The sequence below is a fragment of the Enoplosus armatus genome, chromosome 18 (genome assembly GCF_043641665.1).
Source record: "Enoplosus armatus isolate fEnoArm2 chromosome 18, fEnoArm2.hap1, whole genome shotgun sequence".
Lineage (NCBI taxonomy): Eukaryota > Metazoa > Chordata > Actinopteri > Centrarchiformes > Enoplosidae > Enoplosus > Enoplosus armatus.
The window spans coordinates 10,614,140-10,634,773 of record NC_092197.1 but is presented as its reverse complement, the minus strand read 5'-3'; the positions used below and the strand labels follow the sequence as shown (position 1 = coordinate 10,634,773).

At 41.3% G+C, this 20,634-nt stretch overlaps 1 protein-coding gene across 1 annotated transcript; it reads right to left on the bottom strand.

Moving 5' to 3' along the window:
- Positions 1–1,446: 1,446 nt before the first annotated feature.
- On the bottom strand, positions 1,447–11,222 carry LOC139301762 (protein FAM222A-like). The gene is made up of 2 exons (XM_070925231.1): positions 11,093–11,222; positions 1,447–2,825 (listed from the first exon to the last, which is right to left on the bottom strand). Exons 1-2 carry the CDS (start codon positions 11,220–11,222, stop codon positions 1,447–1,449), a joined length of 1,509 nt encoding a protein of 502 aa, XP_070781332.1.
- Positions 11,223–20,634: the final 9,412 nt, after the last annotated feature.

Sequence of the window (20,634 nt, the reverse complement as noted above, 5' to 3'; positions counted from 1 at the left end):
ATTGACTTGCATCATATTATAAGCCTCCAGTAAAAAGATAGATCTTAATAAAATGAGATGTACGACTTGGCTGGTGGTTAAGCCTTAAACCTCTTTGCAATAAAACCAGAAAAAAAATGTATCATCTTTCCACAACTAGTTTATCATCCATGAATATAATAAAAGCATCTTCTCAGCTACATGTCTGACAGATAATAAGTAATGATGCGTAATAACACAAACTATTTGCTGGGTTTAGAAAATTTCATTTACTTGACAATCCTTATTAAGAAGAGGCAAAAAAAGGGGTGAGGGATTAGGGTCATACATTGCAAAATGTAGTTATTTCAACAACATACTTCATGGAGAGCGCTCACATGTTCATATATAATAATTGCACTTTATAATTATAGAGACAGATTGCCATATAACTCAACAGGCTGACATAAATAAATAGTATTACAGAACCAGTGCAGACACACAAAGAACTACTCAGTCACACATCTCACACCATCAGAGATAATATAGCCCTACAAAGAAGATATCGTAAATGATTCAGGTGGCCTGCTTACTAATGTGGCACTCCATTATACCCAGGTGCTGTGTAACAGTGTTACAACCTTCCAGAGAAAAAAACATTATTTCATTCAAGAAAAATGTCCACACAACCTCTTAAAGTTTTAAAAATGCTAACAAAAATACAACCAAAGGGCACATCTTGTTTGGCCTGAATTGCCACAGTGTTGATTTGGATATGCAACAGTCCTAATACATTGTGCTGAGCATGACTACATCAAATCAATTAAGATATTAAATGACAACTTTTAATGTCTGCATAACAAAACAAACCAAAAAAAATCACATTTGTATGCAAATGATCAAAATGTTTCCCCATGCAGCGGCCAGGACATTTGCATCATATTGCAGAAGCTGGGGCGCCGCGTATGTCACTGAAAACAAAGCAGCAGACAACCAAAGGTTCAGTTAATAGTGTTCCCTCTTAAATAAGAAGCCATTTTATGTAAAAATATACAATATATTCACAAAACCTGTAACCAGCGATCCTTCCCAGATTCAAGTAAATGTTTTTAGAAGGGTACCAATGATTATATCAATTCAGTAAGTTTCAATTTTTTTTGTAAAGGCCTGCAGAGCAATCACCTGCAAATATACAGTTCAGATGTAATGGGAAATTCTGATTAGGTGCTCAGCATCAGTATTAAATGAGGAACAGCAGGCATATTTGATGGCCATGTAAGATATAAAAATAAAACAAAAAAAGTCCATAAGATAAACCTGTATCTCAAGTCATGATTATCATTTACCTTTTCAGGCTTATAAACACAAAGCCTTCTACAAATACAGTACATGCACAAACTAAAAAGGCATGTCTCATTTTCATGGATGTCTAAGCTGATACACTTCCATCGTCTATAAAGAGGTTTGTCACTTCTGCGTCCCGTTGTCTTATCTGTAGACGGGGAGCTGGATGTGGGTTTGCTGGTGGTGTTCCAGTAGCTGAGGCATCCCCATGGCTTCGTACCCACGGCCCAGCATGCGCTCTTTGATGCAGGGAGGGTGGATCTCACTGATGAGGCACTCCAGAGACTGCAGGCTGCTGCTAAGTACTGCAGCGTGGCACAGGCTAGTACTAGGCAGCCCACAACAGAGGTTTTGGTCTGTGCTGTAGGCCTGGGGATGAGGAGGAAGAGGAGGGTGGAGCTGCGGCTGGTGTCGCTGCAGGTGGTGGTGTTGGTGGCGGTTTGGGTGGAGGTGGGGATGGGAGAGCCCCAGGTCTCTAGGCCTGGCTGCGCATGTACCCGTTGCCAGCACCTGAGAAGTATAACAGTCGCTATTAGGGGTGGCCACAACACTGTCCCAGAGAGGAGCAAAGTACTGCCCCCCCTGCATGGCAGCACAGTTCAGAGAGGAGCCGCTGAGTCGCTCACTGGCAGGATGCGGCCTATACGACAGCTGCGAGGAGCACGCCAAAGGGAGGCAGGTTTCAGGAGGCTGGCCAGCCCCAGCCTCTGCTCCTCTGTGCCCCTGAGCTCTGTTACTCACACTGTACATCCTCACTGCTCCCTGCTGATAGGACTGCTGCTGCTGCATTTGATGTTTATGCTGCCACACTGTATAGTCTCCTTTCTCTAAGTACCCAGCTTTGGCTATGTCTGCACTCTGTGTAGGTATCACTGCCCCTGTGAACGCCAGACTGCTCTGGGGCGGCACTCCCAGGACAAAGTCTGAGTCTGAATGTGCCACCGCAGCCACAGCCTGCAGAGAGGGGCTGGCTCGAGCCTCTCCCCCCAGCTGCAGGGCCTGGCTGTGGGGAACTCTGCTCATCTGCCTCATCAGGCTTTGAACCTCTGCCAGCTCAGACTGGGGGGCCAGCCTCTGATCTCCGGAGGCCATCCCTGTGCTAGAACAAAGTGTCTCAATGGGAACATCAGGAGGCTTACATGAGCTTATATGATAGGCCTTATGCCCATGTCTGACTGCGTAGCCATTATTCAGAGGATTATTATACGGTGCCACTGAAGTCTGGGTGTTTGCATGTTTAGTCCTCCTGCCCTCCGAGTTTTTCACCACACCTTTGACCACCACAGAGGCTTTGATGATGGCCAGCAAACCCTGGTAGCCTCCTGAGTACGGGTGTGAATAGGGGCTACAGTGTTGGCCTGTGGTGTCTAAGCCGTTGACTGTTTTGTTCAGCTGTTTATGTTGTGGCACCCGCACGTCAGATGGAAAGATTTTGATGGACAGTGGGCTGTTGGCGGTCTTCTGGGCAAAAGCATCCAACTCTGCAGGAGAAGGGTACCGAGAAATCATGGAGGCTGACTCGCCTGAGAAGAAAGCAGACAGAAACAAGTGATTATTCTACGAGCAGCACAGACAAATATAAAAAAACATATATCTTGTATTTTCAACAGGACATCAACATGCCCTACAAACTAATTTCAAGGAGAGAAACACCTCCAGCACTGTTTGATCAGTGCTTAATGAAATTAATTCAGACTTAGTTCAACCCAAAATGAGTTTACCCTGGGAAATCAAAAGACGAGAAGTGGCAGCAGGAGAGGGGAGAGGACCTAATTTTACTGAAATGGCTCCAGTGAGATTCATTTGATGACATTTAGCTGTCAAACCACAGCAGGAGGAGCCGAGTGGGAGCTGACTGTAGTAACTGCGAAGAATTCAAAATGGTGCTTCAGACTAATATTTTTTTATATATAACCCTGACTAATATTTCAGCAATTAGCCTAAATGCTAAAATTCTTCCAAGCTGATCCACGCCTTGTTTTTTGGTTGTTTCTCAATAACTTTGGATTCATTCGAGCATCACCAGTTTCTTGCCTTTGCGATTTTGTTCCACTTTATGCTTTTATGAACCTGAACCGATTCTACTGTAAAAGCTTGGAGCCTAAACTGTGAAGGAAAAGTTGATGCAGATGGAGAAAGAGCAATCACCAAGTGCACTGCCGATTGAATTGTGTGCGGGAGAGCTGACGGGACAAACTAAGATTGGATTTAAACACTATTATTCAGGCAATTTCATGGCTGCTTAACTCCTAGCGACAAAGGAAAGGTGGAAAACGCGCCCCATTTAAAAACAATAAATCACCTGGTAGAAATTACCGCCACCTTTCAGAGTGACACTTTTATGGAATTTCCTGACATAAAAAGAAAAGGCGCTGAAATTAACCCAGATCAGGCTTTAAGTTGGCGGAAATCATAGCAGGCAAAAGAACAAGGCTGTAATCGGCAATAAAAGGCCGAAAAATAAAAACAAAACACTTCATTTCATTTTCAATAACAAAACCAATTCCAGCTATGCAGGGGGAGAGCTCACTTGTTGTTCCCATTTGAAATTGATTTGGGAGTTCATTTCATTTCAGGCCTACAGTGAGCCTCCCGACTGTGAAAATGATTCAATCTACAAGATCCATCTCATGAAAGAAATAAATTGGGTGTTTAAAATGGAGGAAAGAGGTAAGGTGGAGTGCTCAATCCATCCAGCAATCTCCCAGCGGAGCAGAAGGAACAGCACCATGGTGCCAGGAGCATGAATGAATTCTACAGAGAAATACAACAAAGCAAAACACTGCTTATTATGTATCACAGTGTAGTGCCGCTATAGAAAACCAGGACATCTGGGATGTTGGAGAGGTGTTTAAACTGTGTACAACATCAGGATGTGAGCTCCCTCTTCTCTGGTTTCCCACAATCCTACTTATGGAGAAAGAGGTTAACAGGAGAAACCAGCTGCAATTTCTGGCCTTTGGCTAAAAACCGAGAAGTAGAAGATGTTCACATCCACCAGAAAAGAGCTTAGATGATGAGAAGCGATGACAAATTTTAAAAATATAATCAATCCTTGCATCGACACTGCTGCACAAGACATGTCTATTTTCTGCCCTGGATATCGTTGCTCAATTACCAAAGATAGATAATTTAGCGAAACAAAGCATTTTAGCCGTTTCTCGTTCAGCAAAATGTCAGTGTCGAGCTCTGCATGCTGCGATTGGCTTGCTGTTCCGCAAACACTTCAAACACTTTGAATGCTAACACGTCTTCACAGGGTGTCTGATATTGTTAGTCCAGAGATTACAGCCCTGTCAGAGCCATGGAGACACAACACAGCTGCACTTCCCACTGTGGCTGCCTTAATGTGGCACTATGGAAACCTCATTAGCAAAATCCCCATTCTGCATTCACATATTTATCATCTGAGGACCACTACTGTGTGACATATGCATAAAAAAAGGGGGGGGATCATTTTAGCTGATCCTGACAGAAGCCCAACTGCTGGGTATTGTGAAGTTAAAACTGAGATCAGAAACACCATGACCAGCATTAAAAACTGCTCTAAATTACAACCAGAGGCAATCGTTTCAATCTTGAGGACTTTAATACCAATCAGTGGTGTTAAATTGCAGTAAACTCAGCATAGCACATCATGTTTACCAGTCAGTCGTAGCTTTCCCAAAGCATGTGAAAGCAGTCATAAAAGTGTATCCTGAAGCCATTCTTAACAATATTCGCTCATTTCACTCCTGCAAAACACACCCAAGTCAAATAGTGCCTAAAATGTGTGGTTCATTAATTACAATCTGGCACTATGAGAGCTGAAGTTTCTCTCTGAAGGTGCCAACAAGGCAAGAGCCTACTGTGTGTCACCTAAACTCTCAACATGTGGGCCCATGCACACTAGTGAAAGTGATAATTGATGACGTGCATAAAGTATCGCTTCCATGTTGTCCAAAGAGGTCATGTGCACCCTCCAAAAATCATGATAAACTTGAATTAGAAAGCTTTTGTTGTGCATTTTGCCATTTTAAAAATAGCTGGTGAATTTCAAAACATGTTCTTCCAGCTCATATTGGCCTTTATCCTAGAAACAAGCAAACAAACAAGTAAAAATGTACAAATGAAGCCAGCCCCCCCCCCCCCCCCCAACCTTCTTACCTACAATAATTATATTCGGGCTCTTTTAAATCCCAGGCTCTTGAACTGCAGCACAAAAATGCATGAGCCAATAAATGAGTAAATATTTTCACCAAGGACCACCGAAGGAGATGAGATTAATGTCTTTTTCAAGCAAGTTTGCATTAATGCAAATTAATTAATTTAAGTACATAATCAGCACATAGGCCAGAAGAAATGGTCTGCATACATTATAGACACATAGAAAGTGGCTAAAATCACATTACAGCTAAATGTGAGAGGTTCAAGATGATTAACAAGATAGATAAAAAAAAACATTTGTGATACACAAACTATGTTTATTTTCTAATCTTTGCTATTTTCAAAGAGTTTTACCTCTTCAGGACTATTAAAATAAAACAATATGAGAAGGGAACATTACTCTTTGATTGAACAGCTCATAGACTTTAATGTATTGAATTCTATTACAAATATAAAAAAGTGTCAGTCTTTTGTGAATTAATGAAAACAAACGTTTCTCCTTTAGACTGTCGACGATACATTTCTTTGTGACATGGTTTGCTGTCTCTCTTTACTGAGAGGCACTGCAGTCACACAAAAATTCAGTGGTGTAAAATAAAGATGAGAAATGAAAACAAACACGAGTCTGTTCACATGACAACGGGGAAATGGCAGCTATGTGTTGTCAGGTAAGGAACGGCAGAGAGATAATTAGCGGCCTGACCTTAAGCACTTAATCACCCCGAACCTGCAGACTGCACGCTGCTTCACTCCTCAGCCCTGACAGAGAGCACAGGCGCAGAGGCAGACGAAAAAACAGCACAGAAAATAACATCAGCCACTTTTCGCAAGCAACCTTGGCTGAGGGCATCATGCAATGCTTACAAATTTTAATTCTTTGACCCTTAACATTTTTTCCCCGCTTGCATTTCAGGCAGGGCTGATTAAAGTAGGGTACGTGAAAAGCTTGTTTGTATTTTTCTTTTCCTCAAAAATCAGCATAATGACACTGATGGTGTGATGCGTCTACAACCCTAGATTGATAGATTTAATGGTCCCACTAGTCAGGCTTGCATGTTCTCTCGGCTGGAAGGGGCTCCACACATTAAACATGCTGCTCAACTGTTGTGGCACCATGCTGAGTGAAACTGGCACACTTTCACAGGGAACACCTAATCCTGATTTCCTCTTTCCATGCAGAGGACGTGCATGGAGAGAAACAGTTGGGGGGTGGGGGGCCAATTATAAACTCTCAATCACCACTAGGCCTAATTTATTATGTGTGTTTGTGACTTACAGAAAGAGATTTTATAAATATTAGCATGAAAATATTCTGGAGGGATAAAGCACTGGGTATTTATCATGCCGTGGTATATATATGGTCTTTCATAACCCTGATTCCACCCCCATACAATCCCACTCAATGCTTTCTGCCACTTTAAACTGGCTAATCTTTTTCCCGTGGTCACACTTGAAGCCATTTCCCCCCAGATTAGAGCGGAGACCTCATTGTTTTGGAGCAGTTTGAGTTAATCACTAATTTATGGGCACAGCAAGCCCCAGAGGCAGGACTGAAAACGGCAGTTGGACGAGCTCATTGCGTTTCCAAAACCACGGCTTCCAACCATTACATACCCCGAGGGCCAACATAAGGAAACGATTAGAATGACCACCACTTATGATTCCCACGAGATAAAACTAAAAAATTCATAAATGATTCTGTGTTAATATCCATACGTGTTGGCAGAAGTGCCAGGCAAAAATCCCACAGGCCTGTGATGTTATGCTGAAGACTTATCATGAACACTTTTGTGAGATAACATGTTTACGAGCGTCAAATCCTCGGCAGGAACATGGCACCGAGAACTGGCAGTTCATGACAGAACAGTGCTTCTCGGCAGGCGTAAATACTTGTTTACCACGACAATAATCCTGATGTTTAAAATACTCTGGCCTTAACTTAATAACCAGGGACTGAGCTCAGCACATTCACAATGCATTTAAAATGTATGTCCCCGTTACCATGACAACCTCCTCTATGCACCCAGTTGGCCCAATAAGCCCAGTCATTAGAACCATGTAATTAATTGGCCCTGACTTCATTCATCTCTTTGAGACAAGCTTCTGCAATTGACTATCTGCTGGTTAGAAGGAGCAAATAACACCAGCTGCTGGGTTCTCCCTCTCAATTCAGGCCACAAATTGAAAATAAAATTCTGTTGTTTATTTACTTTGCATCCTTTAGATCATTATATGCTAATTGTATTCGGTGGTGATGGATTATTTTAGTCAATTTCCAGCTTTCAATCACATTTCAAACATTCAGTCAATGCAGTTTAAAGCTGAATTTTTAGCCAATATGGCTACGACTCGCAAAGTGCATTTCTCTATAGCAATGGAGGATCATGGGTATTGTAGTGTTTAGAGCCATCTGCCATGCCAAACTGATGGACAAAACTGAAACAAATAAAGCTGAAATAATTAAAACTGGTGGCAGACACATAAACATAGACATTATCTGTGTGTCAATGTTAAATAATATTAAGTAAATAGTTTCCTATTTACACATTCAGCAGACACACAGTAGCAGCATTCAGCTGGAGTCGTGTTTCTGGCCATCTGATGATATCCGGGTCTTTAATGTTAGCTTAATGTTTGACATTCATCACCAGCTACTAATGTTGGCTAATTTTTTGAGCCTGCTATTTGTTGCTGGGCTGCTGTTAGAAACAGCATTGATGCGACTGGTTACATGAACGTATCGTAAATGTGTCTTAAAATTCAAACAATGAGCTGAAAGAAGCGAAAAAGCTCACAGTTGAATGCTAATTCACTGGGTAGTAGGCCTATCACCAATAAGATGCAATATCAGCAGCTTTTCTTATGTTAACAAACTTATAGGAAGAGGCATTAATATTTATTTTGTATGGGGTTAAAAGAAGGTTTCCAGTTAATGCCTCCATGTGGTTTACTCAACCTAGCAACCCAGAGGATCATTAGACAGAGATGGGTGAAGCGGAAAAAGTAGACACAGGGCACGCTGACACCATAACATATGCTCTTACATCTCATTCACACTAAACTCTCTATTCCGCAAACACACAAAAATAAAAATACAGACACTCATTCACCCCAATTTTCGCATGCCTCTCTCCATGTCAGTAACCTCTATATGAGGGGTGCTCACAGAACAGAGTAACCTCAGGGTTGAACACTTAGTTATGTGTGCTCGAAGAGACTCTGGCGAATACTCCTTTGCACCAGTGTCACTCCTCATTTGTTTCTGTGCCGCTTGGCCCAGCTTGGGCAAAGTTTCCCCTCTCAAAGCCGACCCGAGCGCAGGCCAGCAGCGTGGGAAAAAGCCTTCCCAGCCCCTGCTTTCAAGCTGAGATAGCAGAGAAGAGAACAGCTCTCATTCACTCTCATCACATAATTCCTTACACTCGTCGTTTCTCAGAAATCTTTCACATGGGTTTGTGTGGCTGAGAGCTTTCATGTCCTGTGCCTTCCATTTATTGATAGCTAAAAATGGAAATGGATTTCAAAAGCGTAGCGGCGACTAAAGACTGTCCCTATTTAACTCAATCCAGCAACGACTCATTTAATGAAGGAGCCTGGGCCACACAGACTGAGCTCCCATCAGCAGTCTATTCCCTGTGGTTGTGCTTGAAATGTCAGGGTAGAGCTGGAGGGTGCTGCACTACGCACAGTCACAGCACATAAAACTCACGGGGGGTGGAAAAGGCCCTGCAGGTAAACAGGATGAGAAACCCACCCCTGGTTCTGCCTGAGGCATACTAGGCCCTTCTGTTCCAGCGTTTAGCAGACAAGTGCACCATTGATTCCCAATTAATATTTAATAACAAAAAAGACAAAGAGGCAGAGGAGAACGATGGGAGATGAGGAGATGGGGCTTGAGAGGGAGAGATTTTCAGCATTTCAAATGTGAGTACAGATGGATACACATTGTTTGGCTACAAGTATGTCAGGGAGACATTTTTGTCAATTAACGACACAATCTGTCGCACCACCACACAGGTGTTTTCACTTATTTTGGCTGATTAGACCTCGTCTCATGATTGTGTGGGTATTTATACTCTGCACTTGACTGACAGCTCCCTCTTAGTCTTGTTGCACCTGTTAGATCAAGATGGCTTTTATGGTTCTTTAAGGTATATGGAGTTTGGGGACCTCAGAAAAATGCTTGCATGGTTCAACCCAACGTCAACCTGAGAATAGGTCTAATTAAGCAGAATAAGTGAAAACACCTGTGAGCATGTGCAGATGTTAGGTTAACCTGTCACTGAATTCTGATAATTATAGAGACATTCAATCTGAAAATAATGTTGTGCCTTCTATACTTTTCATACTTCCCAAAAATACATTTGCTATGTAATACAAACTCATATACTCTACATACTCTACATTACAATTACACTTTGTATATTTGTGTAATTCATGCTGAATGAACAAAGATATCCTGTATGAGAATGCACAGGCTCATGCAAATAATCAAAACACACTACTGGCAACATGATCGTCAAATTGCGGTTATTCTATCCAGAAAAATATGCATGTACACAATGTTACTGGTCAATATTTGCATGCTCTTGCTTTCTATGAGACCGTAGTCTGAGCCGTACTGTTTCATTTCATTTACAACGATCCCTGCTAGCTTCTGCAGTGCGGTAGCTAGCCTTGCATGGGTCCAAATAAAACACATTAAATATGACAGCACAGGCTCAAAATAACACCTTTACCAAAAAGAAAACAAAACATCTTTAAACGAAAAAATTATTTGTTGTTTTACGGCTAGGTATATTCATAAGACTGCAATACACATCCAGCTGGACCAATAAACTGTAAGTAGTTATAGATCTTCAATATAGCTTTCAAACCAGACTCAGCGTAGAAGTCTAAGGCATCAGCAGATTTTTAAAGCAATCGTGAAAAGGAAACCACAGCAGAATAACTTCATTTGTGGACCTATGATCTCATTATGTGAATCTAGACTGTCCAGGAAGAAAAAGACGATGCAATTGGGACCACTGCACAAATAATATGCATGTAGAGCAACCTACATAAACAAATAACTAAATCTCACATTCAATCAATTAAATGGAAGAAATCTAATCACAAATGTCAGTCCAGGTTAGTCCCAAACTCCCCCACTCAACCTTTCAATGACTGCAGTATAATCAGTCAAGATGAAGGTCAGACAACACTGACATGGTGCACTTTCTGCACCAAATGTGAACATCATTAGAAACCCTGTATGGGAGAGTTGATTAACTCTGTAATCTCAGAGTCCACTTTGACCTGCGTGCATTTGCACTGCAGGAGCACACTGATTAGAAACCCAATTAACAGGCATCATCATCACCATCATCATCAGGAGGCCTATTATTTTAATTCAGCTGAAATCTCAGCACACCACTAAAACCACACATGATCTTTATGAGCACTTGGAGGCAACAAGGTCAAGCTGAACATGATTGATTAAAAAATCACTCAGGAACGTGACCAAGATCCTTCTAGTTACCCGTATTTTCTATGTTAGTAAAAAACTGTATAAATTGCATGTTTGTGGCATCAAACTATCTGTATAGTGCTGGCTGTCTGTCCTCTCTGGCAGAATGTCTTCACCTGTGTAACATAAACTCACCTTTGTGGGTGCACGGCTGCAGTGGTGGTACTGACAGCAGTAATGGCGGTGGTGGAACATTGAGGCTTTTGGGTGTGCAGGCCAGACGCTGCGACGAGAGATTCTGCCGTCTCTGGATACAGGCCAGCATGATAGTTCACTGGGGCTGCACACAGCCTGGGTAAACCTGCTGGAATACAGAGAAAAAACGTGTTTTACTCTATAGCCAATAACTTTTCTCTTAACTTATTAATTTAAAAAGAGTATGAGTCTACAGCCATGCTAGTGGCTCTGTGAGCGGTGCTTTGAGTTAAATGCTAACTTTAACATGCTAACATGCTGATGTTTAGCAGGTTTATGCTACATTTCACAAATAAACAAATCAACTTTGTCAACTATTACTTCCACTAGAGATTAATTTGATTTCTAAAGTTTTTGGTTTTTTAGTTAGGCCACATAGTTTTGAGGATCAGTGGAAAGAAAGTAGACGCCAACTTTAAGTTTGGGAAAACATCAAATTAAATGTAATACATTCAGATTCTTGCATCAAACATCAGTTTGATGTTGGAGGAAAACTGCAAGCTTGCTGGTAGAGAACACTACGGCCCCATAGGGGGCTCTCCTCTCTCAAAAAAAACATCTTTTCCATGTTACTTCAGTAGCTTACATATCTAAAACTCTGCAACCACTTGGGCCCTTTTACCATATTAAAATTCAGGAGCCCCTCTTTGAACTACTAAAAAGTAATATCACTTAATAACGACTCCATCTCTTCCTTCTGCCTAGTTGTTATGATGGCTCTTTCCTGTTATCAACCTTGTTCTGTCGGTTGCAATCACACAGATCATTTACAGGGCCTCCTGTAGCCTCAGGCTGCGTGTTTCAATTTGTAACTATCCCTGAGACCTGGGTTTATTCTTCTATAACTTTATGGCCGCATTGATCAGCAGAGAAAGCCAAAAGCAGCTCACTCCCTAAAATAGGCCGCGCTGTTTGCAGAGTTAAGTATTGTCAGAGGAAATGAGAGGCTGTGTCTGAAAAAGAAGGCGCCTCTCCACAGCTGTGCTGATTGAAGCAATCATTCTGGAGATAAAGCCAGGCACTGAGGGAATATTTCAGTGATAATCGCATTTGACATTCTCTTTGATTATCTGAAAGAGTCACCAACTCTGAATGCTAGCACTGCAAAACTAAAAAACCCGAGGCTACCGTAAAATACTTCTTACTGTATGTCAGTCAGGTACCTTGCAGACAGACAACTGCAATCTATGCAAAAAAAGATGTATAGGTTATTAATATTTAATCAATTCAATGATTGCAAATGGAAAGAAACAGTATTTTCATTACAATGCAGTTGCAGTTCCCGACATGGCTAATATCAGCCTGCAGCATACAGCTGTCAGACTGCCTCTTTATCTTGTTCGGTTTTAAGGTTCTTTAGGATTTTTGCTTTCATTTCTCCCTCAGGGTCCGGAGGGCAGCTAAAGCGAGTCAACCTCAGAACAGAGTGTTCAGTGACGAGCTGCAGAAACATGATTACCTTCGCCTCAAAAAAGGAAAAAGAGACAGAGTGGCTTTCATTTTACTCAGGTGCCAACCAAAAAAAAAAAAAGATTCCCTCACTCTTCCCTTCCCTTTCTCATGTACCCGCTCCCCTCCTCCGCTCAACATCTGTCCCTTGGTGACAAGCCCACTTCAAACTGCTCAGTGCAACCTGTCTCATCTGAGCACACACATATGAAGAGCTAAAAGCCTCGGTATGGTCAGATTCCATTTTGAAAATAATGGCAATTTCGTAACAACCCTTCCATTACCACACATTTGTCAAGAGGGAGGTGCTGAAAACGCAGAAGGAACACAAGGGCGAAAAGGTATCTCCAGGGAAATCCCTTCACTAGCAGAAAATGAGACATGAATTGAAATACCTTCCATTACTCCCATAATTTGCAGCTGGAATAAAATACATCAAGGAAGGCATTGTTATTCAGAGAGGCCAGCAGTGACTGAGAGAAAAAAAGTTTCACTGAAAGCAGGAAAAAGGGAGCTAGAAATGATGCATAAAGTGCAAGTAATGATGGTTTCTTTCATCCCGCTATCTAAATTTTGAATTTAAAGAGATTTTCTGAAAACTTAAGCTTAAAATTGCCTTCTCGCTCTTGAGTGGAAGCACCCGAAAAAGGGAAGAGAGATATGAGATCAAAGTGATCCCAGAATGCAAGATATTATCTGGGCTAACTTCTCAAGCAATATCAATTCTCCAGCCCTCCATATAAAGTTCTATGTCTTGCACTTTCTTTCAGTGTCATATCAAGACATATCTCACCATATGTCACTCTCCAACAGTGAGTGGCTGAAATAATATAGAAATGACGTACATGGCAACTGTGAAGTAATTGTCAGCCATCTTAAAAATGGCAGCATAGTTCAGCTCAACCTTCACAAATAAGGTCAAGGATCTTTGTCATTAACATAACGGTCAGTGTTAACTCCCTTCCAAGCCAGTTTTCTTCAATCAGTGTCTAATCTGCCTTCGTGCAAGACATTATGGTCGAAGTTATAAACCAGATGTCTCTCTTCTCACATGTCCCCCAAAGCCTGTAGTCTGGCACTCCCCATGTCTTACAAGTCCATGCATTCAAGGACTTCTCTAACATGCATAATAAGAAAAAGAGCACAAAGTTTAAGCTGCAAGGACTTCTAATCCTCGCCACTCTCAGACGACATCCATGCAGCTGATAAGCAGCATGATGTGGTCCACTGAGGGCTTGCCAGGGACACAAAGACCTTGTGCTTTGCAGTCCTTCTAACTGTCGCCCGTGGTTTTCTGATAAGGATGTCTTGGCAAATAAATTTATTTTTCAAGCCTCATTGACAGGATGCAAAATGCCTTGTTTTCTAATGTGTCGTCTGTCCTGGGATCAGGACAGGGAACTTTGTGAGAAAATAAAGGTCATTGGAAGAGCGATGGGGGCAGTGATGGAGAGACTTTATAATGGCTGCTTTAGTTTAACAGCCTTAAATGTTAACTGAATTTTAATGACATCTGTTCAACAACAAAGTATCCATCAGATAATTTTCTTGAAACAACGATTGATGTATTGTCATCAAACTAGCACAGTTCATATTTATGCTGTAATGCACGATTACCCAGAAACTATTAACTACTATGGATGTAATGTAAAATGTGCCTTGCCTTGCTTTTTACCTTTACAGTGGCAGCACAACAATATCCATCAGAGCAGGAAAAAGCCCTTAAATTATACAGGGACTCAGACAGGAGCATCTGTCTGACCTTCTGGAGTCTTTTATGACTTCGTGCAGCATCAAGGGTCAGAGCGAAGATAGAAGCAAATTGCAAAGAGAGCGTCCCTCTCAACAAACATGAAACGCTCAGAAAAAAAGATACGCACTGGTTCTACACACACACACACACACACACACACACCTCCCTTCCCGAGCCATCTCAGCTCCTGTTAGCAGTTCTCAGAATCCTCAGTTAATAATTAGATGATAATGAAAAAGGTTTAAGACGAGCACCCTTTTCACTCTCTGGGTGGATTAGCATGTGAGTGCTATGCTAATGTTTTTCCTTCCTTCCTTCCACTCAGAAACTGCAGATGAGCAAAAGGGAAAGAGCACAAAAGCAAAAAAAAAAGGTTAATTTAGGAAGAAATAAATGATTAACAAAGAGCAATTGGTCATTAGAGAAGAGAGAAAGCAGCGTCTCTCTTTGAATGAACATGACATGGACCATGAAAAACAATCCACTTACTGTGTAATTAATTGTATATTACGTATGGCTTTTATACTGTCTCCAAGGTAAGCACTGCAGGAACCTGTCTAAGTAATGGAGACCAGACAAGTAGTCTGACATACAGACAGAATTAGACAGCAGTGCTGCAGCTGCTGGATTCATCTCTATACATCCCCTTCACACACACACACACACACACACACACACTGACCCCCCCCCCACCCCCCCACCCAAAACCCCCTCATACATTTTTAATAGAATCTATTACTTCTGGATTAGCCGATAAGAGCTGGCCTGGTTAAATTCTATAATAGTTTGCATAATTGGTATCAGAGCAGCATATAAGAGAGACCCAGATTCCTCTCTTCTCCTTCGTTGTAGAAAAAGAAAAAGGAGGACACAAAGGTTCACATACAGGATAACCAAACAACCCGGAGCCACTCCGCTCTACGCTGCGAGAACACTCAAGGCCTGTGGGCTGATAACAATGAGCCTCATTTCCATCGAGATTAGCTCCCGTAAAAAGGTATTACAACAGCGTTTAAAAAGCGTTTCCTATACAATTGATGCGCAAGCACAGAATTTATGTAAATACGATCGCTGGGAAATATTCAGACAGATGTCCGGAGCATTCAGTTGGGTGTAAATCATACAACGTTAATGGCTGGGTGTCTGACATTACAGCTTCTCTCATCCAAATTCCATGTAGCCGTCACAAGACAGTTGTGTTACAATAAAGCTAAAAGGCATAGAAGTCCTCATTTGTATTACAACAGACAAACATCCACTGACAATCTTTAACAGACTCTCAACTATCTCATACATATTTCCTCACTACTGCAAAGAAACAAAGGCCAATGCATATTTAAACTAAACTTGTTTATTTGGCCAATGTGGTCTGTCACTGTAAACTTCTATGCCATTGTTACAATATTTCACAATATTTAAATTAAATTTTCCCCCTGCATGTTCAACCACCTCCCCATGAGGCTTTTCCATTGTAGGAAAACATGTTGTTTATCTACAGTTCCTCACAAATCTATTGTCAAAAGCAGTTTATAAGCCATTTCCTCTGACCTTTTCTTTAATATATATGAAATACTTTACTTTGGAATGTACATCATTACTGGTTTGCCTTCTATGTTGCATTTAGCTAGAATTACTTGGAAATAAATAAACTACATATTAACTATGAAAAAGTGAATGAGAAAGTTCAACAAAAAAGAACAGCAGATGAAGATTGTTTTAGCTATGTGCAAAGAAACCCTACAGACACATATAAGGCATCTAACATTATAGCAACAAATGGTTTTAAATGAATGAACCATATGTTTGTCTAGGAGGTTTACACTTTTGACAAACAATTCATAATTTACTTTGGAGTTAATATAGGCAATTTCTGTGAGTCAGTCTTGGTATGATGATTTGTGGTTAACCTGTCTAATACATAAATATTATATATAAACTATATAATAAATGGGGGTTTTAAATGTGTTGAACATCTGGTGTTTTTCTCTGCCCAGCTTTCATTTGTGCAAAATGCTCTATAATACCAAGTGGAAATGGCTGGTAAAGATAGTGTTGGAGAAGAGGTTATACTCCAGTGTTTGAACATGGATTTGTTTTGTTTTTTTTGAAAATAGTATTTCTGACTTTATATGTATACAGATGCTGAGAACAAATTCAGCCATTAATCCAAAGCTGCACAATTAAGTCTTATCTTGGAGAACAGCCTTGGTAGGGAGTAGAAAGCCTTGGACTGACCCAAATCTGCCCTTGCCCACAGACGGTGCCAAGGTAAAAGAAACACACTGCATGGGGTAAAGCCTGGCCAATGCCAAGGTAGCATTAGAGGGTAAACAGAGCCTTATCTTATCCTTATCCCAGTATGCACGCTGAGACACACTGTCAAAGAGCTACTATGGGTATGCTGTCCAGCCTTTAGAAAACCTTGACTTCAAAGATAACAGATGGTGAAAGAGTGAGCTGAAGGTTTTGTGGAAAGATAAGTTCTTTTTTCAAAAGAATCAATCTATAATTTAAATTGAATGTTGACATATGTCTGTCAACTCGGGCATGGGTTGAATTATTGTCAAATCTCATCAACTGTTATTAAAACCATAGAAGAAGACAAAAAACACTCGTCCCAACCCCCTTACCCCAAGCCCTGTCCTCTGGCTGTTTACTTTGCTGTTACACTGTTAAGGGTCACTGATTCCTTCAAGTCATTAAAATCTTCAAGCAAACATGAAACTCATTAGAAACTGTAGAGAAAATGCTGCCTGTGTGGCTCTAATGTGGGAGATAACTTAATGATGCGCTCTCCGCCATGCATCACAGAAACATCAAAATGTTCGCGAAAAAAATAAAAAGGTCTTTGATCTCTGGACCAATTAAAAATGTCATCATCTCACTGCCTCTCTATTTCGGGCAAATGATGATGCATCAATTGCAATTTGGCAGTCTTAATCATTAACTTGAAGTAATGACTGAGCACCATCATGTAGACAAAATAAAGAATACTGGAGCTCCAAATAACCCCGGCAGTCCTGCCCCCTCCCCAATGACCTCGGGGGCCCAGTCCTTAACCTTCCACCCTTAACCTCCATCTCACTACCCCTTCATCCTATTAGAATGAAGAGACCAATTAGACAGATTTCAAAAGATAGCAGGCTGCCTGTAATTACACATGACATATCTTAGCAGATACAAAGGTGATTACAAAGGGTGCATGAGAGAAATTGCTAAGCAACCAAGCCACATTATTCCTAAAAGACGGGCAGAGAGTTTGGGTGCATATATATATTTATATCTATATAAGTCATTTTGCATCATCCTATCAATCAGTCCCCTAACCATAAAACTCACTGTACACTTAACTAGCCTTAAATGTGAAGCTATGGATGACAAGGCAGAAAGAGACATGACCTTAATCAGGCCTTGTACTGGCCTGGGTAATAGTCATCCAAGAAAAGGTCATTCTTGTGGTGAGCCCTTTCCTCCATTCAGTAATTCGGTAGGCATGGAGATTGAGCAAGCCTGGGGAAACTTCACAATAAATCAGAGCTCAGCTTCGCTCCTGAGAAAGCAAAAGGAAGCAGGCAGCCAAATGACAAATCCCTTCTCTTCACAGAGTTGGAATTACTGCCGGGGTGTGATGTGAGATCAGAGGGAAACCCCCATGGGATACCTGCACATTGACTGCTCATAATACAACGCAATTTACAAGCCTCTCAAACAACTTCAGACCCAGACAAAGGCAAAGCACATTTCAAACAAACAACCAAAATATGAGTATGTCATTAAGACTATTTACGTTGAAGAACACCGTTGCTAAAGCACAAGTAGTGTCTGGATTATATGAAAAACATGCAGCAGAAAATATCCACTGGATAAGTAGAAGTATTGAAACTGTAGATTTTAGAGTAAATGAAGCCAAGTAATATACTTTATGATGAAAGGAACGAGGCACTAAAATCTTTATTGACGTTGTGGTAAATCAAAAGCCACAAAGTCATAATTTGATTATGTTTATAGGAAATCATAAGAAACAAAGATAAGCCTATTCCTGATAGTCACATGCCTCAAAATAAAAGTAAAGGAGGGGGGTGTTAATGTATTTTCCTCTTTTGGTCTGCAAACAGCCAGAAAAAAAGAAGAGGACAATAAAACATCAAATTGCTGGCTTTTCTTCTCTGCCTCTGGTGGGAAGCTGTGACATCCCATTTCTCTGGGTAATAAAGGATCTGGCACAAGCAGGAAAAGCATGGAGGGTAGAATTTCACACCTGGCTAATAATCTATAGGCCCCTCTGCTGCTGCTAACCTTCAACCTCGGCTGCCACCGGTGCAGTGAGGTGCGATGATCCCACCTCCGGCTTCTAGACAATAGAAATGGAAACCTTCAGAGGCAGCCCTGAATGACCGATAATATACTTCAAAGCACTTCCCGTATCCACCGAGATGCTGACATAATAAGCGCCTTTCACTGCGCGCAGAGCCATCATCCACACGATGTTATTTGAGGATGAAAAAGATGAGACTAGAACAGTTTTGAGAGAGAGAGAAAAAACATTTAGAAACTACAGATGTTTTGTGATGCAAATGTTCCTTGTCTTTAACTCATATGATATTAACCAATTCAGGCCCACTATTTCCTATATTTAACTGTTAAATACATTTTAGGGAATAATCTGCCATGTAATGAATGATTCTATATATCATAAATATAAATTACAATTTTCATAGTTGGACTCGGCCCATATAAATACATATTAGCCAATAGCAGGACACTGATATATAGTAAGGGCGAGACGCTCCTATTAGTGCGCACTGGGCATCTTTCACCACTTTAGCGCTGTCGACCTGAAATCAATGCAGGGCGAATCCTGACATCATGCCTTGAAGCATCTTTACGACCCTAAATATTTATCTCACTCTGTTATTGTCATGTAGTTACACAGATACCGTTAAAAAAAACACCCAATTCGGCTACAACTGTAGAGCAAACGAAACATTTTCCACGAGCCCACACAGCGTCCCCTGGACATTAGGATTGTAAATAAGGAACATAATCAATATCTTACAGAGTTTTGTCTTATCATAAGGCTTGTTTATCTTTGGTTCGCCACGGCTGATTGGTTGTTCTCCTGCTCGGAAGGCGTATTTCCTCTGCAAAAGCAATCTCACCACTGATTTCGGGATGCGCGCTGGAAACCTCCGGAGATATATCCATTGATGAGGCTGGCCCCGTTAACTGTACTTCCTCGACATATTCAACACTCGTGTGGAAGATAATTTCACCGATAGTGTTTTCCGTGCAGCCGCTTGTAGCTCATCTCAGCAGCCGAACAAGCACTGTGTGCCACAGAGAGTGATGTCGGAATGGAAATGAGTCCCCTGCACTGTTGAAACCGGCTCTGGGCCAATCAATCAAGGCCGTATTTGAATATTCCCACGGCTCGGCCAATCGTGTGAAAGGGAAGGCGGCCTGCTGCCGTGACGCCGAACCCGTCAAAGTAAGCACGTTGCTGTTTCGCGGAAACATTTAAAGGAGAAGAACGTGTGATATATTATCCCAAAACAAACGCAAGTGTTTGGTCTATCTTGACTCCTGCACGTCTGATCGATTAGGAGAGCGACACATCCGCTCTGTGACAGTAGATCGTGTTTCTACAGCTCAGCCAATCAGCAGCGCTTAAATCAACTCTGAACTGGATCAGAGTCCAGCCTTTAACTAGGGGTAAGGAGGGAGAAGATGTGAACTGGATTGGGAGCAATGATGGAAGAAGTATTCCGATCATTTAAGTAAAAGTAGTAGTACCACATTGTAAAAGAATACATATACAAATAATACAAATAAATGTACTCCATTCAAAAATCTAAAGTATTATCAGCAAAATAGTTGTCTAACCATCAAATTTAGCTTCTGTGGCCCTACATCCGTAATACCCAACCGAGTGGGAAAAACCCAACATACATTTTTCATCTTTTACAGCATTTTCTCATCATCAAATGCTGAATTACATGTTGAACACCCATTTGTCAATATTTAACACGCCATGCTGCACTCAGCACTTTGTACACTAATAAATCCTCCCAACAAACGTGATGATGGAGACCAACCATCACTACAAATCCAACCCTTCAAAGACAGGTGTTTTCTGAGAGAGACAATCAAGTGCACACCAAGAGACTTGCAGCTGACATACTCTGACCCATTGTTGCTGTGAGAGAATATTGAATTGCTTCTCTACAGCTTCCTGAGTGTCATTTTTCAGTATGAATGAGACCTGCAGATGGCAAATGAG